General features: G+C 43.3%; 1 protein-coding gene across 1 annotated transcript; it reads right to left on the reverse strand.

Annotated features, from left to right (window-relative positions):
- Window positions 1-393: 393 nt before the first annotated feature.
- On the reverse strand, window positions 394-26,417 carry LOC139442480 (TAF6-like RNA polymerase II p300/CBP-associated factor-associated factor 65 kDa subunit 6L). The gene is made up of 12 exons (XM_071223290.1): window positions 26,298-26,417; window positions 24,930-25,142; window positions 24,366-24,452; window positions 23,508-23,658; window positions 19,775-19,834; window positions 18,224-18,321; window positions 15,923-16,000; window positions 15,000-15,101; window positions 13,831-13,955; window positions 11,039-11,171; window positions 4,516-4,644; window positions 394-1,675 (listed from the first exon to the last, which is right to left on the reverse strand). Exons 2-12 carry the CDS (start codon window positions 25,116-25,118, stop codon window positions 452-454), a joined length of 2,376 nt encoding a protein of 791 aa, XP_071079391.1. The 5' UTR covers window positions 25,119-25,142; window positions 26,298-26,417; the 3' UTR covers window positions 394-451.
- Between the last annotated feature and the right edge of the window lie 489 nt (window positions 26,418-26,906).

Genomic DNA, 26,906 nt, shown 5'->3' on the forward strand with positions numbered 1-26,906 from the left:
GGCTCGCTGCCTATCCCAATTGCATGGATTGATGCCTACGATGTCAATTACTCGATTGTCTGGTCCAGACTCGATTATTTACAGACCTCCAACATAAAGCTGGAATATTGCAGAGTGAGGCGTTTAACAACAATCAACATCAACCTCAACACCAGAGTCCTTTTCAGCAAAGCGATCTTAGTGCTTTGGCTGTTGTAATACTATGTTAAAGTATGGGTGTCATAGCGCTGAAATTGATTTGTGGAACAAGTGTTATCCAACAGTGCTCGGTTGGTTTAAAACAAACTTGTACAAAATAAATATGCAAATAAACATAAGAATGCTGTCTCAGAGTACATAACATGGGATTAAAACACCAACGTATGTTTTATAGAAATTTATCGTCATGTTCATTATCAAAATGTACAACAATGTATATATAACAATACTTCCACAAATACAGGTAAAAGAACTATTCTGATGTTGATTCTTTAGACGGCACCTTGAGTTTGAGTGTCAGTTTTGACTTTCTGAACTGGTTGTCAGAGCCACTGCTCTCACCACCAGGGGAGGAGTATATATGTGAGGGAGTATAGGTCACCTTAGTCGCATAATTGGGATCAGCTTTTGTAAATTCAAATGGGTCATGATCTTTGGGACTCTTCTGAGTCTTCCGTTTGCGTTTATGCTTAGACTCTTTGTCCTTATGTTTTTCAACAGGTTTTTCCATATAACCCGGTTCTTCCCTGATTGACACTTTATCACGTTTAATTTGCAATTTTAGTCCTGGCTGCCTTTTTATTTTCAACTTGATTCCTTTATTTGGATCACTGATGCTTGTGACTGCCATAGTCTGAGGCTCCTCGAATGACTCCTCTTCTGACTTCTCCTCTGATTCCTCCGACTCCTCATCCCACTTCTCCCTTTTCCCTGACCCACCTTCCTCCCCACTCAAACTATACTCACTGTCCGCCTCACCATGCACTTCCTCCTCCTCCTCCATCAAAAAGTCATCATCATCTTCTTCATCTTCATTTGGGTAAGTCACAGGAGGTTGTCGAGGAATCCTGCGCCGAGTGTCAGGAAACTGAGTTCGCTGCGATTCCTCGTACAACCTGGTCTGCTTCTCAATTTCCCTCCGCTGTTTTTCCTCATACACTCTCCTCATTTCATCCTGTCTTCGCTGTTGTTCCTCATACAGCTTCCTCCGTTTCTCCTCCTCCTCCCGCCTCAACCTCTCCTGTATCACACGCTGCCTTCGTTCTTCCTCTTCTCGCTTCATTCTCTCAATCCGTTCCCGCTCTCTTCTCTCCATTTCAATCTTCTCTCGTTCACGTCTTTCCTTCTCCTCTCGCTCTCTTCTCTCCTTTTCCAGCTTCTGTTGAATTCGTACCTGTTCCATGAAATCCTCAAGGAGCTGTTCCCCACTTTTTGCCCCCTCCCCCTCGAACAACTTCACCATCTCCTCCTTCTTCTCCGGCTTAAACATGTGTCTCTGCTTCGGTTCAGGCATCCTTCTGGACAGTGAGTCCCCAAAGTACTCGTACAATTCTTTGTATATTTCACAAGGAGTCTTTTTACACACCACACTTTCCATGCCACTGTTTTCAAGAGTACCTGAGTCTTCTGCATCAGCTTGGAAGTATTGCTTTTCAAAGTCGTTGTTTCTACGCTTTAACACTAACTCTGCAGCAAGCTGAAAATTGAAAAAAACAACAGGGCTTGAGATATACGAGAGTGACTGATGGGGTCAAGTAACGCTCAGTAATCATTCAGCCATCACAAAGGTTGCACAATGAAAAGGAAGTACATGATGGGTAAGTTGGTTGCTTGGTTGGTTGGTTTGTTGTTTTACGCCGCACTCAGCAATATTCCAGCTATAAGAAGGCGGTCTGTAAATAATCAAGACTGGACCAGACAATCCAGTGATTTATATCATGAGCATTGATCCACACAATTGGGATCAACGACATGAATCAACCAAGTCAGCTAGCCTGACCACCTGATCCCATTTGTCGCCTCTTATGACAAGCATAGTAGCCTTGTACGGCAAGCATGGATGCTGAAGACCTATTCTACCCTGGATCTTCATGGGTCACTATGGGTAAGTAGCTTCAGGACTTGAGAGGTGAAAATGGGTTAAACATTGTGTTTAAGATTACACTTACATAGCAACATCCATGCACATGTGTGCATACCAATCTCATTAAAATCAGATCTTAGTTCTTGCTTGCACTAAACAACGATCTGAGGACATCCCACTATGGGTCACGTCAGAACAACCTTTCATCCGACCAATCAGACCGTTGCTTACCACATCGTGAAAGTGACAGTCGGAATGTGTTTTCTAATTATGCAAGCTCCAAAATGTTAACACGGGGTATTCCGAATGACAGTTACATCGCGTATGGCTATTTCCGTCAAACATATCGTCTATCTCTCGCTTCCTGGTATAAACACTTGAATGGAGGGGGGTGTTGCACAGTACGTGGGAAGCACTGCCATACAATCTCACCCATATATTAGACATTCCGGAGTGTTCGTTTGTTCAGTTTTCAAAATTTTAATCGAGAACTGTGTCAACATATGTTTCCTGTTAGTCATTTCAGTGGTCGGTCAAAGTTTGTGAAAGGTCGTTCAGACATGACCCGTAATGGGATGTCCTCAGATCTTTGTTTAGCGGCAGCAAGAACTTAGATCTGATTTTAACGAAATTGGTGTGCATACAGACTCCTGAGCCAACCAGTCTTTGTTTTATTCCCTTAATGCCAACCACTAGGCAGGGTAACAAGTACCATCTGTTAACAAATTTTGGGACACGTAACGATCTGGCTTAGAATAGGTCTTTAGCAACCCATGCTTGCCATAAAAGGCAACTATGCTTGTGGTAAGAGGCGACTAACAGGATCGAGTAGTCAGGCTCGCTGACCTCTTTGATGCATGTCATCGTATCCAAATCATGATGTCAATCACTGGATTGTCTGGTCCAGACTGGATTATTTTTCAGACCGCCATCATATAGCTGGAAGATTGCTGAGTACGGCTTTTAACAACAAACAAACAAACAAACAATAACATATTTTGGGATGACTCAAAATGCATGCGGTACATGGCCTTCAACATGATACTCAACACATATGAACAGCACCGACGATACATGACGATTCAAAATGATTATTTTTAACTTTCATAATGAAAGAATAATATTATCTAAATAAGGATTATGGAAGCTTAAAATGCAGCAGGTTTCAATAAATCATCTGTTCAGTATCCAGCAAACAGTTTTTGTCCACTTGTCATTATAATGATAACATATAGCAAAACCCTTAGAAAGGGCAAATTTCTACCAGCCCTTAAGATACCTTAACTATTGGGCAGTTTGGCAAGGACTACAGGACTAGTGCCAATTTCTACCGCTACCTTGTGATCAGTGTATTGAGATTTGTATTGAGATATGTATCATATCGTGACAAGTGTATTGATATATGTATCATATTGTGAACAGTCTATTGATATATGTATCATATTGTGAACAGTGTATTGAGATATGTATCATATCTTGACAAGTGTATTGAGATATGTATCATATTGTGACAAGTGTATTGATATATGTATCATATTGTGACAAGTGTATTGATATATGTATCATATTGTGACCAGTGTATTGAGACATGTATCATATCGTGAACAGTGTATTGAGATATGTATCATATCCTCACAAGTGTATTGATATATGTATCATATTGTGACAAGTGTATTGATATATGTATCATATTGTGACAAGTGTATTGATATATGTATCATATTGTGACCAGTGTATTGAGACATGTATCATATCGTGACAAGTGTATTGAGATATGAATCATATCCTCACAAGTGTATTGATATATGTATCATATTGTGACAAGTGTATTGAGATATGTATCATATCGTGACCAGTGTATTGAGATATATATCTCATTATGACCAGTGTATTGAGACATGTATCATATCGTGACCAGTGTATTGAGATATGAATCATATCCTCACAAGTGTATTGATATATGTATCATACTGTGACAAGTGTATTGAGATATGTATCATATCGTGACCAGTGTATTGAGATATATATCTCATTATGACCAGTGTATTGAGATATGTATCATATTGTGACAAGTGTATTGAGATATGTATCATATTGTGACAAGTGTATTGAGATATGTATCATATTGTGACAAGTGTATTGAGATATGTATCATATCGTGACCGGTGTATTGAGATATATATCTCATTATGACCAGTGTATTGAGATATGTATCATATCGTGACCAGTGTATTGAGATATGTATCATATTGTGACCAGTGTATTGATATATGTATCATATTGTGACAAGTGTATTGAGATATGTATCATATCGTGACCAGTGTATTGAGATATATATCTCATTATGACCAGTGTATTGAGATATGTATCATATCCTGACCAGTGCATTGAGATATATTGAGACCAGTATTGTATCATATCCTTCTGTATTGTGTCATTCCTAGTGTACGTACCAACAGTGCTCCATGCACCTTGAAGGCATCAGCCCTGCTGATAGCGTTGCCCACAGACAGGTCCTCCATAGTGGCACACAACCGCGGCATGAAGGATGACAAGTGAGGCACGATTATCTCCTCAACTTGCTGGGAAAGAAATATGAATTTGAGATATAACAGCTTTAACATTAATCTGGTATTGTTTCAGTCTTCAACAGAACAAATATGAAGTCACTCTCACTTGTCTTCTGATATCAAATTGTAGAATTTTCCTATTCTGAATATTCTATAAGTAATACGTTACCACTGTTATACCGAGGCTATTGTCTCCCACAACTGCTGCTATAGCGAAATCTACCACAGAGATCTCAATTACCTCATGCAGCACGTGCGTAGCCACCTAGCTGCCATGTGACACCCTTCACTCGTCTCCTGCGAGAGCAAGTGCTTGGGGGACGGAGAGCCGGGCAGCAGCCCAGTGGTAACGTATTACTTATAGAATATTCCGAATAGGAAAATTCTACAAATTACATTAAGTAATACGTTACCACTGTTATACCGAGGCTGACTACCACAGTAGGCGGTGGGGAGCACCTACAACCCGAATCCTGACTGCTACCGTTCCTTCCGACCAGCGGAAGTAAACACCAAGGCGGAAGCACTCGATGCGCATGCACCCAGCTAGGCGTTACCCTATAGGAATACCAAAGCACTGTCATGCGCATACCGTAAGGCTCAATCGTCATTGCCAAAACGATTGGTGACTCCAAACGGCCCCAGCGGATGAGAACACTGTATCCGCGTGAGCTAAATCTTAGATCAGGTTAAACAGTCGAAAGAGGGAAATTAATTTCATTCAGACGGTATATCCCCGAGCAAGCCTACTAAATGTATGCATAAGGCGCGTGACCTAATTCCAGTATTCGTAAGCATGTATCACAAGGTTGGAATACACGACAGACAATTAAATGCATAATTGTCAAAATACAAATAAGGATAAAACACACAAAAAGCTGCCTCACCTGTGGTGTGAGTGCGCTGGTTTGCAGGACCCCCACTCCTGTACCCACGGCGTGGGAACATTGGAGACGACCCAGATTGACCACCGTGCAAGGACTGACGACTGTGGAGTTTGGAATTGTGCTGGACACACCCCCTAGATGACCGCTTGTGCCGGGATCAGCGGCCCAAGATGGTGCACCCACGTCTTCATCAGAAACCTTTCTGAGGTAATGATTGGCAAAAACCGAGTCAGAACGCCAGTAACAACCTCGTAATATTCTGTGAACAGAGATATTCGAGTGTAGGGCAAATGTTGCCGCTAGCGCCCTGATCTCGTGCGGGTGTGACCCCGCTACCGGTAACCCCCGAGACCGGTACGCCAGATTGATGACAGAACGAAGCCACAACGCAATCGAGTTGCGAGTTATGTCAACCGTGCGATTAGGGTTACACGATATGAACAGACGGTCACGCCCTTGTCTACGTTCATTCGAAGCCTTAAGATAATACTTAAGGGCCCTAACCGGACACAGCGCTCTGTCCTCAGTATCAGCAAGATGTAAGATTTCTTTGAGTGATCTTACAGTGAATTCTCTCTCCGTTTGCCCGATTCTCTGATTTTTGGCGACGAAGCCCATGAGCAGGCCCAGGCGGACCGCTCCTTCGTCACCCCTATCGAATCGTACCTTGGCGACATCGAGTGCATGAATTTCGGATACACGTGGCAAAGGAGAGGAGAAATGCTGTTTTCCAAGTCACATGCCGGAACGAAGCACTATGCAAGGGTTCATACGGAGCTTCCGTAAGTGATTGCAACACCAAGGAAAGATCCCAGGCCGGTGCCTGAAGGCGGCCCTTCTTAAGATCGTGCTGTTTGAAACCCTTGATAATACCCCGTATCACCGGCTCTTTGGAGAGACTGGTACCCATAGCAACGTCCCGTACAGTAGCAACGGACGAGACATAGTAGGCAATGGAACCCCCGGAGAGTTTCCAGGTCTCTGGCAAGTGAGACATGAACGAGCAATATCCTGCACAGATACCTTATCTGGAAGTGGAAGTGGCGACTGCGTGATCGATGGCCCTCGGGTCCGGGACTGGTGATACAAACAACGGGAGTTGATTGTTGAACCGCGTTGCGAACAGGTCGACCATCGGACGAAACACTACTGGGTTCAGCATCCACTCTGTGGGGCTTGGATCCCAAGGCTTCGATAGAGCATCGGCCAGTACGTTCCGCACACCTGGGATGTGACGGGCGTGTATCTGGCACGGGGCACTGTCCACCAGAGCGTAAAACTCGAACGTGAGATCAAGTAGCGAGTGACTGTGGGTTCCCCCCAGTTTGTTCATATAGGACACTACCGTCGTGTTGTCGGTCGCCAGCATGAGCCGGGCGTCGACGAGACGATGCTTCCAGTTATTGACTGCGTTGATCACTGCCTTGAACTCGAGACAATTGATGTGAAGACCTAGTTCGTCTGCGCACCACAGCCCCGAGCTCACCTCCCCCTCTAGATGGGCGCCCCAGCCCACTAGAGAGGCGTCTGTATACAGGTTCAACGTGGCCCGGTAGGGCCGCATAGAGACTCCTGATACGACATTGTAAAGGACCGTCCACCACTCCAGATGCGGTCGGAGCCGATCCGGGAGGGCGACGGTCGCACTGTTCACCTCCGTGGCGGAGTTGGAGACGACCCCGTTCGGTGCAGTCCTGGGCTGATACAAGTAGCCCTAACAGCTGTTCCCAAAAGTGAACAGTCTGTTGCACCGCTAAGACTTTGGCAATCATCCCCTGAATCTTGTTCCACCGGTCTGGGGGGACAAAGAGGCGATGGGACACCGTGTTGAACCGACCTCCGATGAACTGCAAGTTCTGAGAAGGGGTGAACTCGCTCTTGGGGAGATTGATAATCCACCCCAATTGCTCCAAGAGCCGACGTGCGAAAACGAGATGGCGTGACAGGGTGTCCGTCATTCGATTTGCAACTAGCGAGTCGGCCAGGTACGCAAAGTACCGGACAACCCTCCGGTGGAGGAACCCCACTATGGGGGTGGTTAACCGGGTGAACAGCCAGGGAGCGGAGGAAAGACCGAATGGGAGTACAACCCATTCATACTGCCTGCCTTGAAAGACAAACCTGAGATACTTGTGATGATCCGGGTGAATCGGAACATGCAGATAAGCATCCTTCAGGTCAATCGAAGCGAGCCAGTCGGCCGGCATGATCAGTGCTTTCAGGTCAACATTCTGAACTTGGGCGGCGTGCGTTGAACAATTTCAAGTTGTGAATCATTCTGAGTTCGGCACTGTCCTTCTTGGGAACGAGAAATATCCTGGAGTAAAACCCCGGTGTTATTTCTGGTAGAGCTAACTCCCGAACTGCCCTCTTCTCCACCAACCTGCCGATGGCATTGGCGAGGAAGGGAAGATCGGTTTCCGAATAGAAACCTGCCGACGGGGCAACGGTGAGCGCCAGATTTGCTTTGAGATCGAGCCGATAGCCGTACCGAATCGTGTTGACCACCCACGGGTCGTCGAACACTTGTTCCCAATTCTCCCAGTAAGTCTGGAGTCTGGCTCCCACTGGGGAAGGAGAGGGGGGCCTGACAGGCTGCGGCAGGCGCAACTGTCCAGGGCCAAGTGACTCGGGTTCGCCTACGGGCCAACCGAAGTTGGCGCTGTCGGCATACGAACCCCTCCAATGAGAGTCACCTGGAGGGGCCCTTGCCGTCCTTAGACGACTTGGGCTTCCCCCAGTTCCCCTTCTTCCCACGAAAGGGCTGCTGAGAACCTCAGAGCGGGGCTTCTTCCCAGAGGAAGAAGAACCCGACCCCTTAGGCCTGCCGGACGAAGCATCCTGGGGCGCGCTCCGCTTCGGAGCGGCACCCAGGCGCCTATGCAAGGACCCCACAAGATCCAGTGTGTGCCGAGAGGCCTCGGCAGACACAGCGGCCTGTTGTTCCTTCAGAACCCCAGGGATCTTGTTATTAAACAGGGTCCGAGCAGACCAAGGCTGCGAAAGGAGCAACTCCTGATTGGCAGCGTCCAACCCTGAAGGAACCAGATACGACTGGCGCCGAAGAAAATGGCACGTGCTGGAAATAAAGGCCGAAGCCCCGGCAACGTACTCCAGGGAAGCATTTAAACCGAGCAAGCAGTTGTAAATGCGCTGGTCTCGGTCCGTAGGAAAACCTTCGACCAGACTGGCCGCTGCAGCCAGGTATGTGTCTCCGTGAGACATTGCCAGCATGGAGTGTCAAGCGAGGGTGTCCAGCTGTTGCAAGGTACCTTGTGGTACCATGGCAACCGGTGGGGCACGAACCCCCAAACGCTCTACATGGGCTTCCGCGGAAGGACCAGCCTCGGGAAAGGCAAGGTCAGGTACCGGGAAAGACCCTTTTCTCCACGACAGTGGAGGTAACGGGAGACCCCAACCGGAGGCAGCCGCGAAGGCCTTCTCCAAAGAAGGCTTAATCCCGCGCAGCAAGGTTGATGCCGGTAAAGCCTTGTCGGACGTCTCGTCGTACACCTAGGAGGAACCCACGGAACCGTGGATTCCTCGCGGTATCGGCAGGGGGTTAGGCATGTCCTCGAAGAGGTCATAAATCATGGCCTCGCGGTCCTTAACCGATAGCGGAAGCAACGGTTTGGGGGAAGGACCGGTAACCACGGCAGCCGCCACCGCACCCGAGGGGGTGGTACCCGCACAGGGACCCCGACCGGACGAACCGGCCACCACAGGGGTGGAGACGGACTGGACGTACAGTCGGTAACGCTCAAACTCCGCAGGCCCCAGACCTTCGCACAGGGTGCACCGGGTGTCCCCGCAAGGAACCCTGCACCGTGGGCAACGATCGTGAGGATCCCGGGACGACAAAAATTTTCTTCACACCGCGCAACTCCGAGGAGCAGGGGTAGAGGGGGTGGAGACTGGGGACAGTTCCATGTCAGACATTGTTTGTATTCTATAAACAAAGAACAAAACATGGTTACAACGCACGCACCACAATGATTCACAAACGAGCATTGTCACAAGAAAATAAACGAGCAATGTGAACATATAACATACACATATAACTTTTATATAAAGAAATAAGTGATGTTAACCCCCAAAACATACAAGAACAGGTTAAACGTAAAACACAACGTGCATACGCGAACCACCCAAGTATATAGAAAAAAGGGCGGGAAAATTATAACCAAGCGTAGCTACCGCAACGCCCCATAAAAGCACAGTTTATTAGAGAATAAACTATAATAAATATCACCAAATATTCAATGAACGCTTCAGCAGGAGGGAACCACATCTTGCTTAGCAGACGAAGGAGACAAGAGTGAAGGGTGTCACATGGCAGCTAGGTGGCTACGCACGTGCTGCATGAGGTAATTGAGATCTCTGTGGTAGATTTTGCTATAGCAGCAGTTGTGGGAGACAACAGCCTCGGTATAACAGTGGTAACGTATTACTTAATGTAATTACATCAACATAAGTTGATAAAAGTTTTAAAACTGAGGTTTGAAACTTTTGTTGACAAGTGTTGATATTTTTCATCCCTCCCCCAACTTTGTGACTTCACGGAATACATCCCTCCCCCAACTGTGTAACTTCCAGGAATACATCCCCCAACTGTGTGACTTCCAGGAATACATCCCCCAACTGTGTGACTTCCAGGAATACATCCCCCAACTGTGTAACTTCCAGGAATACATCCCCCAACTGTGTGACTTCCAGGAATACATCCCCCAACTGTGTAACTTCCAGGAATACATCCCCCAACTGTGTGACTTCCAGGAATACATCCCCCAACTGTGTGACTTCCAGGAATACATCCCCAAGCCTTGTGACTTCCAGGAATACATCCCCCAACTGTGTGACTTCCAGGAATACATCCCCCAACTGTGTGACTTCCAGGAATACATCCCCAAGCCTTGTGACTTCCAGGAATACATCCCCCAACTGTGTGACTTCCAGGAATACATCCCCAAGCCTTGTGACTTCTAGGAATACACCCCCCAACTGTGTGACTTCAAGGAATACATCCCCAAGCCTTGTGACTTCCAGGAATACATCCCCCAACTGTGTGACTTCCAGGAATACATCCCCAAGCCTTGTGACTTCCAGGAATACATCCCCCAACTGTGTGACTTCCAGGAATACATCCCCAAGCCTTGTGACTTCCAGGAATACACCCCCCAGCTGTGTAATTGTTTCCTGCCTTTGATATTCATGCAAGTCTATCAACTCAAGACCATTAAATTGCACCGAGGAAAAGCAAAAACCAATGATGGTAGTCCTCATTGACTAGTAGAATTTGTGGCATATAACTCTGAAGTCTCAATGATTAAACATTGCTACAAATTGGAACTAAATAAAACTGAGTGAAAAAGGAAACATGGTAAACATTTTTGTCCCATTCAAGCAGGATTAGCTACAAACTCTGAGGACGAGAGAAATAAGGTTAACACTAGTCCTCTGGACTAGTCTTAAAAAATATGGCTTTCCCAAGCTGGTTTCAGATCCTAGGGTGTGCTCACCTTACAACCTAGGGACAGCAGTCCCATGATAGCACCGTAATGTGAGCAGTGGGGCTTTGTCAGGTCATGAAGAGTTTCCTTGAGGTTCTTCTCTGTGTTGTAACGTAGATGGTTCAGAGGACTCGACCAGCGACTGCAAGTAGAATCGATGAGTGTCAGCCAGTGGAGGCATGTACACAAGACTGTTCTCTAATAACCTGTAGTGACTATATTCGCATATGGTCTGAGGAAAATTAATATAATACATACAAATTTAAGGCATGGTGACAGTGAGTTAAAATATGACCTTTGGGGGGGGGGGGGGGGGGGGGGGTGACAGGCATTACTTAGAATTTGACGGATGACAAGGTAGACACAATTTCATGGATAACAACTTCTTTACTGCTGTAAAAAGCGACGTTTCAGTATAGATACTTATACCGTTGTCAAGCAAAACAGGACTTATTTAGAAAATAGATAATTTTTTCATTGAATGTCAATTTCTTAAATCAGCTAGAAACGAATTGATGAATTGTTAATTCTGAAAGATACTTGTGATGTAAATATTGTTTGTGTGTTGTTTAATGCCGCACTCAGCAATATCCCAGCTATATGACAGTGCTCTGTAAATAATCGAGTCTGGACCAGACAATCCAGTGATTGACATCATGAGTGTCGATCCACGCAATTGGGATACGATGACATGCATCAACTAACTCTGCGAGTCTGACCACCCGATCCCGTGGCCTCTTGGCTTATCAACAGGTAATCACATTTACTTCCTTGTAGATCTCCCACAGTTTAATTTACAGATAAGTCATTCAAATTTAGATCAGTTTTCATTTAAGTTAAACCATGCTAAAAAATATTTAGTTCCACTGCACAAGTTTCAAATTATGAAATAGCAGTATTCATTCCTAAACATGCACACAAAGGTGTTGCATCAAGTGGGCGCATCCTGAATATGCTGTGCGTCCATTTTTAATTGCAATATGTATACGATGCACAGTTTTTGCATGTGATAAATGGAGAATCTCACCCAAGTGTCTTTTGCTATCAAACATGTCTACACGAGTAGATAAAAGTTTTAAACTTTTTTTGACAAGTGTTGATATATATTTGATATCAAAAGACACAAGGGTGAAATTTAATTTCAACAACTTGAAATTTTATTTCCAACATCTTTCTCCAACGTTTACAGTTGTACACAGTAATAAACAGTGTCTTAAGTGTAAAACGTACTGCTAACAGCTTCAGTAGCAGAGCCATTAGTGATGTCATTTGATTGTGACATCATGGTAACCAATGACGTCACAATGGTCTGAAAAGCATAGTGATGCAATTTCATTGCAGTGATATCTACAATGTAGATATCGCTTGATCTCACCCAAGGATATCGCCTGTGGGAGCCAGTTTGGGATGATAAATCCTGGTTACATCCGAGCGTGCCGCCCTAATCACATTCATTAGGGAGTGAGTGAGTGAGTATGGTTTGACGCCGCTTTTAGCAATATTCCAGCAATATCACGGCGGGGGACACCCGAAATGGGCTTCACATATAGTACCCATGTCAGGAATCGAACCCGGGTCTTCGGCGTGACGAGCGAACGCTTTAACCACTAGGCTACCCGACCCCCCCCCCCCCACCCCCCCATTCATTAGGGAGAAGAGTAAAACATGATGCAGTTTCTAAATGTTTGACACTGTGGTGACAACCACTGTAGTGATTCTGGAATTCCTAGCTCAGCTAAGGGAGGCAACTCTTCACAGCCTGTGACTTGACCACAAGTCCAACACAAGTACATTGAAATTACATTACAGTGTCTCATGTGTTACGATGCAGCTCCCATACCAGATTCTATAGTGCTGTTAGTATGTGGACATATCAAGAATGATGAATAATTAATACATTCATTTTTCACTTAAAATGCCAAACATTCTCAATATCATTGGCTTTCCGCCATGGGAGCTGTGCCAATTTAAACTTGTCAGAAGGGTACACAAAGTATGTGATCTAGACTACCAGTTTGTGGAAGCCTCGGTGGCTGAGTGGGTTAGATCGCTGACTTTGTGTGCTGGCGATTAGGTGCCTCACAGTGGGTTCAAATCCCGGATTGGACTTAACCCACGAAAGTACGAAAATCTGATCTTTACTAAGATAGTATTATCCCAAATATAACATTTGTCACGTTTGACCACTTTCTAAATGACATTGTGTGTTCATTCTCAATATTAAATGTGAAATGCCAGAAAAACTATTCTAACCTTCTATAGTCTATCAACTATACTTTTGAGGCATGTTCAACTGTGAGATGTAAGTTAGTCACATGGGAATTTTAACCCATGGCCTACCTAGAAATGCCTATTGTAATTCAACATCAAGTAAACTGCTATGTCTCCGTGAGAATTATTATTAAGTGCAGATGTTCCACAAAGTAACAGATTTTATTTGTTTGTTGTTTAACGCCACACTCAGCAATATTCAACCTATATGACAGCGCTCTGAAAATAATCGAGTCTGGACCAGACAATCCAGTGATTGACATCATGAGCATCAATGAGGATAGGATGACATGCATCAACCACGTCAGCGAGCCTGACCACCCAATCTCGTTAGTAGCCTCCTAACAAAACAAGCATAGTCGCTTATAACGGCAAGCATTGGTTGTTGAAGACATATTCTAAAGTCTTAGACATATCAGCTAACATGGTTAAACTAGTGGTACAAGCACACTGCATCCCTGTATTTTCATAGCTACCCCGTGTGTGTCTATTCCTTGACGACCATGTCAGGGGAATGAGGGGCAACTCACGTGACAATCTGAGCCAGCAGCCTGGCAGCGTAGTCTCGGAGTAGCCAGTGGTCATTGCGGGGGTAGATAGAGGCGGCCAGTGGCTCCAGGACACAGTATAGCACAGCTTGCACCAGGAGATTTAGCTGAAACACGAGGAACCGTTGCTTAGCTAACTAGAAACATGCATTACATGCAATAGTGGTGGAACGATACACCGATGCATAGGTGGATCGCGATTTTTTACTTCTCGATACAAGTATCGATCACGGTTGCACACTGAGTAAAAATGTATGGGTGGATCGCGATTTTTTAATTCTCAAAACAAATATCGACCACGGTTGCACACTAAGTAAAAATGTATTGGTGGATCATGATTTTTTACTTCTCGATACAAGTATTGATCACAGTCGCACACTAAGTAAAAATATCCATTCTTATCTTTAATGTTTTCTTGAATAAATGTTACACTAAACACTAAGTACTAGTGAAAATGAGTAGTGAAAATGTAAATATTTTCATCCATTGTGCCATACCTGACACTGCCAACTGTTAATCATTAGTGTGCCAGGCTTGGCCATCCTGTCTATGAAAGAGATGGCTTACACACCACAGATAAGTGCACATGCAAGTATCGCGATACGTATCGGATCGTGAGCAAGGTATCATGATACGTAACAGATGGCACATGCACACAGACACACCCCAGTCCCCACTTCAAGAATTGCCCCATAACTGTTCAAGAGACACAGCTTTTCCATCATCATAACCAGTGGTCGATATTGGCACTAGTCCTATAGTCCTTGCCAAACTGCCCAGCTGTTAATGTTTATGGTATCATGAGGACTAGTACAAATTTGCTCCCTTTAAGGGTTTTGTAATCTGTTATCATTATAAGTTTTAATTGCTGATTATCAATAAAAAAATACCAAACATACAAAGTTTCACAAATAAATGATAATGACAATAAATGACCCTTATTTGAACCCAAGTATAAGTTGTTGCCTTGGCAACGCTACATATACATATTAAAGATATTTCCATAATAGCAAATGGCACCAGTTCAGTGCTTGCTTGATGTGTATACTAAATTTCCTGAAGAAATATTTAACTGTTTGTGAGTTATGGTACGGAAGAGAAATATGACAGGCATGGACAGAGCCTGTTCCTATTTCTAGGTGTATACTTACATATGGCTGGGGTTCCAGGTAGACGTGGGGGTTGTGCACGAGGGCCTTCACAGTATGGAGTAACTTGGTCAGCTGACATAAGTCATGGCTTACAGTCTTCACCTGCAAAAAAGTATAGCAAATGAATGCTGTTTTATGTCACACTGGAGGGATTTATTTTATGCAATTTTCAACCTGTATCACACAAACCAAACTAACATTGAAATTCAGGGCTTGTTTCTTTTGCCACATATTTAGCCCATGGTATTGCCTGTCTGATTGTAAGCCTGAAATTGTGAGTTTAAATATAATTTATTGATTATTCATTGATCTTGTGTGGTCATTTACTAATTTCAAAATATACTTCAGTTAAAACCGATTTCTAAGTTAACCTCCAGTAACAGGAATATGTTAAAAGTTAAAGATTCTGGGGGTCTCTAGATTCAAATACTAAAGACCCCTACCTCAAGGATCCCCTTAATTTGAAACACTGCCAAATGTTTAATACAACTCGCCTACTCCCCACCAAACAAGCATGAAATACTCATATCCCCTGCCAATATGATTGTCTAATTCTGTGCAAGGCAAGAAATATTGTACAGTTTCAAGATCTGCTCCTGAAACGAGCACTTCCGCCATTATCAGTCAAAGTCAAAGTCGCTGCCAGGGAAACTCGAAAAAAATATTTTTCAAAATCCCAAACTGTCAAAAAGCACCAGTTCAACACTAGACCTATCTATATGCCAAGTTTGGTTAAGATATCTCCCATGTTTTTTTAGTTCTTCTCCAGAAACAAATCGTGACGAATGGACAGACAGCATCAATTCCTGTATCCCCTTTCCACCTCGTGGCGGGGATGATAAATGATGTGAATCACTATGATCACATGCAGTGATGAAGCATGCTGTATGAGGGTGATGCAGAAACCGACACACTTGACTTACCCCGTTGGCGACGAAGTTGACGAAATATGGTAATAAAGGCACTATGTTTGGATTTGACTGAAGATCTGTGAGTGCAGTCTGCAACAGAGGGAATAAAACAGGGAATAAAACAAGGAATAAAACAAGCTGTGAATTCCTAGTAATGGGACGATACACTGATGCATCAGCGGATAACAGATTGTTTACTTCTCAATACAAGTATCGATCACAATGGGCCAGGTATTTGGCCATCCTGTCTATGAACAAGATGGCTTACGCACCCCAGATAAGAGCAAATACTTAGGATGATGACCAAGGTATCGTGATATGCATTGGATCACACAGTTGGTGTTTTGTCCCAGCCCTTTGAATTACTAACATCACACAATTCCTCAGTGAACCTGAACAACGTGACAAGCTGGACGATGATTGTTTGCCACCGCACTCAGCAATATTCCAGCTATATGACGGCAGTCAATAAATAATCGAGTCTGGACCAGGCAATCCAGTGATTGACATGAGCATAGATCCACGCAATTGAGATATGATGACATGCATCGACCGAGTCAGAGAGCATGACCACCCAATCCCGCTAGTCGCCTCTTACGACATGCATAGTTGCCTTTTACGGCAAGCATGGGTTGCTGAAGACCTATTCTATCCCGGATGTTCATGGGTCAAGTAGGATGATGACACAACCATACTACATACAGGCCATGAGATCAAATTTATAATCAGAGCTCCAGACAAGCTGTGTATCTGCGTAAAATACGCATCAGAAATGCAGAAATTCGCAGTAAAATAAAATCCAAGCGTATCAAATACGCAACGAACATTACAGATACGCTACAAAAATAAAACTTGTGCATATCATCAAAATATTGTGAAGTAACCCTGCGTATTCGATTAACAAATCAGCAACTTATTTTGATATTATAAACGAACATTCCGTCAACCTTGCCAAACACCACGATGACAGTTACATCATGATCATTTGCCATCACACTTACTTGTAGAAGTATCGTGGTATTTTTTAGTCCTACAAAGCTCTTGAACCCACACGACACCAGTTTGCAGGGACTAGGTGAATAGTGTTTTTAAATATTTAACTTAAATACCCACATGTGTAAAAACTAGTGGGTAACAGAAATTTGAATACCAAGATAGAATTACTGATACCCAATGATTTAAAAATGCATGGGTAAAATACCCACAACACCAAAAGCTTATCTGGAGCTCTGTATAATTACAAACATACAATTGACGACAAAAGACAACTTCATAGTTAAAAGTATACAGTTCACACTCCAACACTGTCCACCAGTGAGTGAGTTGGGTTTAATGCTGCTTTGAACAGTATTCCAGTTATATCACAGCGTGTCCGATTAATGTGGGTGCAGGTGATGCAGGCTTACAACTTTTGTGAAACCCACGAGAATAGGTATGGTGCTGACAAACCTAGAAACAAAATAGTGGCACACAAGAATTCAACCGACAATAATTGGTCCCAAGGGGGGCAACTCTGCACAGGGAATTGCGGCGCCTAACAGTGAGTGAGTGAGTATGGTTTTACGCCGCTTTATAGCAATATTCCAGCAATATCACGGCGGGGGACACCAGAAATGGGCTTCACACATTGTACCCATGTCGGGAATCGAACCCGGGTCTTCGGCGTGACGAGCGAACGCTTTAACCACTAGGCTACCCGACCGCCCCGCGGCGCCTAACAAACAACAAATGAAGTGAATGTTCTAGTCTGCCAGTGCGTAGTGTGAAACATAGTTGTCCGGCACCGCTTTCATGTGGCAGATGTGTTTACACTGAGAACTGGTTCCGAATTAGGACAGCCTAGGATAGCCTTGGTCATGTTCTCCTAATACTTATAGAACCTCGTACCTTCATTGCGTCGACATCACAGCCTAGGATAGCCTTGGTCATGTTCTCCTAATACTTTAAGACCCTTCTACCTTCATTGTGTCAACATCACAGGCTAGGATAGCCTTGGTCATGTTCTCCTAATACTTATAGACCCTCCTACCTTCATTGTGTCGACATCACAGCCTAAGATAGCCTTGGTCATGTTCTCCTAATACTTATAGACCCTCCTACCTTCATTGTGTCAACATCACAGCCTAGGATAGCCTTGGTCATGTTCTCCTAATACTTATAGACCCTCCCACCTTCATTGTGTCGACATCACAGCCTAAGATAGCCTTGGTCATGTTCTCCTAATACTTATAGACCCTCCCACCTTCATTGTGTCGACATCACAGCCTAAGATAGCCTTGGTCATGTTCTCCTAATACTTATAGACCCTCCTACCTTCATTGTGTCGACATCACAGCCTAGGATAGCCTTGGTCATGTTCTCATAGTATTTCAACAAATCATCTGAGAGCTCCTTCTTCACATTCAGCTTTCCTGCAACATCAAAGAAAATACATTGTTTACTGAAAAATGACTGAAATTGGCAGTAGTGCTTGTTTCCGGAGCAGATCTTGAAAAACATACAATATTTCTTGCCTTGCACACAACCGGACATGTCATATTGGCAGGGAATATGAGTCTTTCATGCTTGTTATGTTCATAACAACCAACAAGTATCGCACATGTGTCAGATAACATAATATGGTTATAATTTTCAACAATTCTCAACAAAGCTAAAAACATTTGCATAAGACACTGTTTTGGTTATGAATGCTCCACTGTTAAATTCTTATTTTCACAAATTCTAATGACACAATATTACTGATTTCTCTCTCACACATTGTGCTGTTCACAACTCTGCATAAACATGGCTGCTAACGCCATCAACCACGACACAAGCTTTTCGATTTCACATGTTTCCCAAAGCAAATCAGTGCGTAAGGGCTTGGAAGCACAGGTGTGAGCTAGTGTAGAGTGTTGTTTTCTAAATAATTGCTGCAATCTACTTGATGTACCTAGGATAGATTTTGATAGAACGGTTGTCTAACTACTCCCTATATGTAGGCAGTGTAGCTAAGATACTAAATGATATGTGAGATGAGAGATGAAGTGAGATGAGAGATGAAATGAGATGAGAGATGAAATGAGATGAGAGGTGAATAGAGATGAGGTGAAATGAGATGGGAGGTGAATAGAGATGAGGTGAAATGAGATGAGAGGTGAATAGAGATGAGGTGAAATGAGATGAGAGGTGAATAGAGATGAGGTGAAATGAGATGAGAGGTGAATAGAGATGAGGTGAAATGAGATGAGAGGTGAATAGAGATGAGAGGTGACTAGATGGGGAATGAAATGAGATGAGATATGAAATGAAATGAGATATGAAATGAGATGAGAGATGAAGTGAGATATGAGATGAAATGAGATGAGAAATGAAGTGAGATATGAGATGAAATGAGATAAGAGATGACATGAGATATGAGATGAAATGAGATGAGAGATGAAATGAGATGAGATGAAATGTGATGAGGGAAGAAATGAGATGTACACATGATATAAGTGAAATGAGATAAGAGATGAAATGTGATGAGTTGAAATGAGATATGAGATGAAATGTGATGAGAGATGAAATGAGATGAGAGATGGAATGAGATGAGAAATGAAATGAGATATGAGATGAAATGTTATGAGAGATGAAATGTGATGAGAGATGAAATGAAATATGAGATGAAATTTAATGAGAGATGAAATGAGATATGAGATGAAATGAGATGAGAGATGAAAATAACCTTGAGCATTCCAAGAGATCAAAAGGCAGTGACACTGGCAGGTTAGGAAACCAGACATTAGTGCAATGCTTCAGTGATGCCAGCCTAGATGTTAACACCCATATCAAATAGGCTGAAATGACTTACACCAGTGAATTCAAACCTAAGTCATTGCTTACCCGCAACAGGCTGACTTGATGAGACAGTCTTCTGAACTCCTTCCACAACAAGCCAGTGAGCTGAATAGACAAATATCATGGATGTAGTTTAGAATTTGTTCACTGTAAAAAGGACTAATCTTAATTGCATCTTATTTTGCATAACACAATTTTTTAAAGTATTGGAAATGTTCCAGTAAATAGAATATTTATATACTTATCCTATCTCACACTATGCATCTCTTCTTTCGTCTTCGATCCTATGTTGAAACGTGCTTGAACAAAATTTCTACCTTCTTAAAACAATTCACCTGAAAACACCCAGCATGCACCCCACCATAGTCACCACCCAAACAAATGGGTCACGCACTGTAATTGTAATTGCAACTTACATGCCCTGATGACGAGCTTACTGCTACATCATTCTCCTTCATCAGAGCTTACAGGCTCTGCTCTGTGATGAGGAGCTGTGATGGTTGGGTGGGCATATAGCATGTGAGATAGGATAAGTATATAAATATTCAATTTATTGGAAAATTTCCTAATTTTTAAACTTAGCCCATCTTACACTATGCATTGATCCCACGGATGGAAGGTCGGGCGCAGACCCCCTTGCCTGTATCAGCCTACATTCTTGAGACAATTACGAGGAAGCGAGTTCTAATCAGTGAAATAAATAAACATTTAAAACAGAGCCTAGTGTCATAAACAACAATAACTCATGAGCGGGGACAACACACCAAAGCTGGTGAAACATTCCTGATACCCTAGTCGGGCGTAACAATACATCACGTATAACATGAGGAATGGGTTTTCACATTTGACACTGTTACACCAATGATCACATAGCTGCAAAGAACGAGTGATGCACTGTACGACTTATGATGGATTCAGAACGGGTCACCAGTCAATCGAATCTACAAGACAGAACTCAACACTATATCCTATGGACACCATAGTGCGGCTACTCTGTATCTCTTTTACGCTTCATCAAAGCTATCAATCACGCCCAGGGGATTGAAGCATGCCTAGACGAGAAGAGGAACACCTGACAATACCCACAAGAGGATATCCGAGCCAGGACCTGACAACACATGCTAAGGCAGAGGTGAGCAGAATAAAGGGTCAGGACACCATCGACTTCGATGTTCAAGACCTAAGTCTCTACAGAAAGCAAATCCAACGTCTAATTGAGTACTCGGTCTAGGAACGCCAACAATCAAAGAACTATTAACACAGGAGCTAAAGTTTCAAGATTTATACATGAGCGTAGTATGAGAGAACAGGAGCAGGTACACGAATCAGTTATCTGCACTGATGTGCAGTCGACAGCTGCTGTGCCAGGACTAATGGACCGAACTGATTTAAGCCCATGACATCTGTGAGATAGTGACAAGCGAAGACTGTCTGACCAAAATATCCTTCCATAATGGCAGAGAGAGGGCAGTTGCCATGGTAGAAGTGACTGCTCAGGTCTGGTGAGGATTGGATGAAACAGGCGGAGGCAATCCAGCAAAGGTGCACACCCATAGAATGATTGAGCAGAGATGGTGGTAGGGAAACTTCGTAAACAACTGATCTGGTTGTCAGGGAAGCTGGTTCTTTGCCATGATATCCCAGCAAAGGGCCAGAAAAACCTTTCAATTCTCTAACCGTTCGAAATGGACTCTATTAACAATCAGAATCCAGAGCATGGATCTCACTAACACGTGCAGCAGTTGCAAGGGCCAGTAGAAAAAAGGTCTTGAAAGTGATCAACTCAAACTCTTTGTCTGCAAATGGATCATATTCGACCAAGGACAAATGATGAAAGATTCCAGGTGGGAGACCAGATATGGGAGGACTGGTCAGCCAACTTGTAGGACTGGATGAGTGACAGTAGTTCAGCAATGGTCGAAACCTTCGCCTCCGTGGTAGTAGCAATGAAGGAATTGATTGCAGCTAGGTCCCGGAGTAGATCCCTTGAGCCTCCGCGTAGATCTTAAGTGATGGACGTTATTTTCAATCAGTTGTGGAGAAGCAGTGGTGGGAGTGAGATGTCACGAACGTGACAATAGGCCTCAAAAGCCTCCCACTTGTGGTCGTAAAGTTATTTGGTAGAACAGTGAGCCTCCGAAATGGTCTTAGCTATCCTCTTTTAATATCCTTTGGTGACATGGGGTCCAAGAATCTTGCGTAGGTCCCACTGAGCGGGAATAAACTGCGGGCGCAGGCATCCTTTCTTATTTTGGTCTTCCAATTGGTGGCGTTGTAGACGGAGATGGTTGACAAATGTCTCAAGGTGGGTATCCCGCTAAACATCTTTCGCCACCTCCTGTACGCGGTGCTCAAAAAGACGCCTTGATGACCAGGGGAGCTGTTATTAACGAGCTTTAAACAGGGCATCCTAATGGCAATGTTGGAGCATTCCTCCATGCTGGGTGAGGGGGGAGTGTGGTGTTCGTAGATCCCATCGAAGAAACTGCGAAACACGTCGAAAGATCCTCTGCCGAAGTACGATAATGAAGGTGAAGCAGGTCTGCAATCCAGTTCGGCGGAGGTTTGATGGGCCACAATCAGTAGAACCGGAACAGCTGTGCCAAGAGGAGCCAACAGTGGGGGAGGGGGGAGGGGGGAGGGGAACGGTGCTTAAACTGTCCATACCGGACATACTGTCACCAAAAGCCTGAACGTTGTTGAAGAGCCGTGGTTACTTCTTGCAGAAATGATTCAAAGTTCAGTGCTGGGTCAGTCGGCCGTTCCCTATGGTCCCAAGAGGTAGGGAGCAGCTGGGCAGGTAGCGGGACAGTCACAGTTGGTGCTGGCGCCGAAGAGGAGGGAGGGACCCGAACCGAAAATGGATTGATCGTCCTTGGAATGTTGATGCATTGGGTGAGGAGCAGGACCGATCCTTACTCCCAGTAACTGTATTAGAAGACGAACACTGATGATTAGTAGTAGCGGTGTCTTAGTCGTCACTGTCGCCGAAAGAACATGATTAACTTTAGGTGAAGAGGAGCGATCAGCAGCAGTCGGTAACACACACAAGGGAGCGGTTGAAGGATCGACCGGAGGTATTCCCAGGTTTAACAGCAATGTAAAAAATCTGTCCAACACACCGTCCTCAGCTACCGAAAGTACGGACAGGGAGGATTCCGTAGACACAACCATTGTAATGGAGGAGAGGACACTTGGTTTGCTGGCCTTCTTCAACTTGGAAGTTGACACTGTGCGTGTCGTTTGATTTCTTTTCAGAATCCCGAGATTTCGAACTTCGATGACACTTGTGCAGATAAAAATTAAAGGATTCCTCAATAACATATCGGCATTCGGAGCAACGCTTGTCCGTACTGCACCTGCCCTGACAACTCGTGTCGGTCCTCAGCATTCTAAGCAGGCTGGATCCTTCTTACTCATTTCCCTTGATGTAGAGGTACTACGCTGTGTAGGTAGGTACATCTCCACAGTGTGGTGATGAGAAAGAGAACGATGTGGCAGGGATAAGCACATGATCAGGTCGTGTAGGTCGCTATGCATTGGTCCCATATGTGTGATCCATTTGTTTTGGTGGTGACCATGGTGATGCTGAGATGTGTTTGGGTGGACTGTTTTTTTAGAAACTGAAAACTTTGTTCAAGCAAGTTTCCACATAGGATCGAAGAAGAAAGAAAGTATGCATAGTTTGAGATAGGATAATTTTAAAAAATAATACACCCTAAAAACAGTTCATAACATTTGTCTTCTGATACTGATTATTATTGTCTTTCTTGCATACCTTTAATGGTTGTTTCTCCAATGTGTTTTGGAATGTGAGTGTTAAAGGCAATATTGGCCAAATTGACATCCATGTCTTCTACAAAGTGAAGCTCCCCATCACGGGTTTGCCGAAAATTGGCAGGTTCCATGGATCCATGACCAAATAAAGGCTGAAATTAGAAACACATGGTTGCAAACTTGTAGCATCATAACATATCACATATTGTTTGTTTGTTTGTTGTTTAACATCCCACTCAGCAATATTCCAGCTATATGAGGGTGCTCTGTAAATAATCGAGTCAGGGCCATACAATCCAATGATTGATGTCATGAGCATCGATCCACCATCTTGCAACCATGCAGCAACTAGGTCAGCAAGCCTGACCACCCGATCCCATTTGTCGCCTCTCACGGCAAGCATGGGTTGCTAATAAGACCAAACATCGATCATTGAGACAAATAGAAGCTCACACTTTATTGCAAAGATATGTAGACCATATGCACAGACATAATGTGAGAAAGTTGGGGTTATCACAAATTTAAACAGCATTTCAGTTATATGACAGCTTTGTCATTGTCATGTGGGAGGAATGCCTAAATTGAAGCGGGTCTTCACTGTTTACCACTTTGATGAAACCAATAAGCACAGACCTGGTGCTGACAACCAAGGGTCTTAATCATAATCATTAGGGTGCAAAAGTGGGGGTTCAACCCAATGATCAAAGGATCACATGGGGAGATTTAAACAACAAACCAACAAAGAACAAACACTTTGATAGTTTTAAAACATTGCAACAAGATTATTTTTACTTCTGAGCCAAACAGTGGACGAGAAAATGAGTTGGGGCTTACTCAAAGAAGTATTTTCTCTACACACCTGTACATCACTCTGGCGTAGAGCTTTGTTGAAGTCATCTGTTGTCATTCTTTTCCTCTTTGCATGTCGCATAAACTGGGTGCAATTCTACAAAACAATCAACACAAATTTGACCATATACAAAAAAGCAATGAATACAGCCTTCTAAGTAGCAACCATTTTGGTGGCCAAATGTAACTTCAGTCTATGATTGGCAGCCTAAATTTATCTACTGCTCGCAATTGGGCTTCCTAAAAATAAACATAACTGGCGAAAACATTTGTTTAAGATATCTGTTGGCTCCTTAAAACACATTTTTGGCTCTTAAAAGATTCCTGTTAGGAGCTGCTTGGATTCCTAACAAAAAAAACGGACTTAGAGGGTTGGAATATTTTTTGCTATATTTAACATGGATTGTTAACATTGACAATCAGGAAACGATTCTGCATACTTGTGTATGATTCATAATAGAATTATCCAAAATATTTAGTCAAAGCTTTGTCACATTTTGATTATGATGAGATTACAAAGACACTGACTATGACTATGTAACAACACTACATCAAGTGAAGTTTAAGTGGCTACCATTGTAACTTCTCTCAGCCTGTAGCTGAGATCCTCTCCAAGCAGGGCCGCAGCAGCATCAGGAAGGTCAGCGTGACCTGCGGCTTCTGCCATCATCTTCACCGTTTCCTTCGTGATGATGGCATACTTCTTCTCATCAAATGGCTTCTTCTCCTCAGTGGGAGAAGTCACCATGGACTCTGCATTCATGGTGTTGGTAGTGGCTGGCTTCTTCTATTGAATAGAAAATTTCAACACCTATAATCATGATAATCATGATGCGTTTCAGGATAATACAGGTTCAGTCAACCCCAGACATTCTCTTGTTCCTGACATGAGAAATGACCAGTTCTTCATATTGCAAAATCACAAAAGTAACTAAACATTAATTGTTGAATGGGTGGAGTCAAATGTTTTGAGGATTTGGTTGGTTGGTTTGTTGTTTAACACCGCACTCAGAAATATTCCAGCTATATGACGGCGGTCTGTAAATAATCAAGTCTGGACCAGACAATCCAGTGATTATTATCATGAGCATCGACCAACACAATTGGGATTGACGACATGCCTCTTACGACAAGCAGTCGCCATGGGTTGCTGAAGACCTATTCAAATCCGGATCTTCACAGGTTTTGAGAATATGTTAATGGTTTGAGTCATGGTAACAATGAAACTCAATATGGCATTGTACATACCAAGCCATTAATGTTTTTCATCCACTTTATATATCATGTTTTCCATATTTTTCTGGTCAAGTTCTGACTGCTGTAGTAACTGTTCAATGAAGAAGCTTATGAAACCAAACGCATGCACGCCATGTAGGCCACAGGACCATGTAACTAATAATAGTAACAAAAGAACTCGCAGACGAGGCCAAGGGCTGCCTCGTCAATGAATTTTTTGGCGAACATTTTATTGTTATTATTAGTTACATGATCCTATGTGTAGGCCTACCACTTGGTTTGTATCTCATCAGTTGCTGGCCAAAGTTGAAAGAATGATTTTCTGTTACACCAACACATTCACGCCCCCTTGCACTGTTGTAAACGATGGGTTGCCAATGCAGCTAAATGGAGAGAATGCACAATTTAACAGATACAAGAGACTGCAAGAGAAAAGGCACCGATGAATGTCTTTTCAGAATATTTTCTTAGAACACGTCCTATCTACCATGCTCCTGATTAATTCCGTGCTAATAATGGACTTAGATACACGACGTTATTCTTGAATGTAAACATCGACTACAGTTGACATAAATTGTAAACTAGTAAACACGTCTGTTCTCAACATGCGTTGATTCCAAGACGGACTCCGATGAAAATCCTCGGAAGTTCAACTACCATGTCAATGTTGGTTTGAAAATCAAGAACTGGGAGAATGATATTTTACCTTCCTATATTTCTTTGGAATATTCTACATCTTTCTGCAACCACATAACCCTATTTATCTCCTGAAGGTGAAATTAATCTTCAATTTTCTATTGACAGTTCCTGGGCACGCCAAACTGCCGCCATTGTTGCAAAATGTGCGACTTCCGGTTATAAAAATCCGGGCAAACCAGGATTTATGACTGAATTTGAAAGATATAACTTAAATGAAATGTGTACGTGCTGAGATCACTATAATACTGCAGTCTCAAAATTACATCATATATAGATATTGTCGTTACGTTAAGGCTAAAAATATTTTTAAAATATCTCGCACTTAAAGAAATATATCAAACTATTGGTAGACTTATATCTAGTCTCTAAACATATGAAAAATGAACATATTTTACAGAAAAAGAGGTTCGTAAAATATCTTAATACATGTAATAAAAATGAGCCAAGAGACATGACTTGCCAAATATTATAGACTTGCATAGGCTGTATTGGATAATATTTGTTTCAGCGTCTCTAGATATGACGGATTAAACTATTGGTTGAAGAAAACAGAAAAGTGTGTGTGGCTATTATCAATATTTATGATTATGCAAATAATCATGACAATGATTATGCA

Source organism: Haliotis cracherodii, unplaced genomic scaffold (assembly GCF_022045235.1).
Source record: "Haliotis cracherodii isolate W230 unplaced genomic scaffold, xgHalCrac1.p SCAF_5, whole genome shotgun sequence".
NCBI lineage: Eukaryota > Metazoa > Mollusca > Gastropoda > Lepetellida > Haliotidae > Haliotis > Haliotis cracherodii.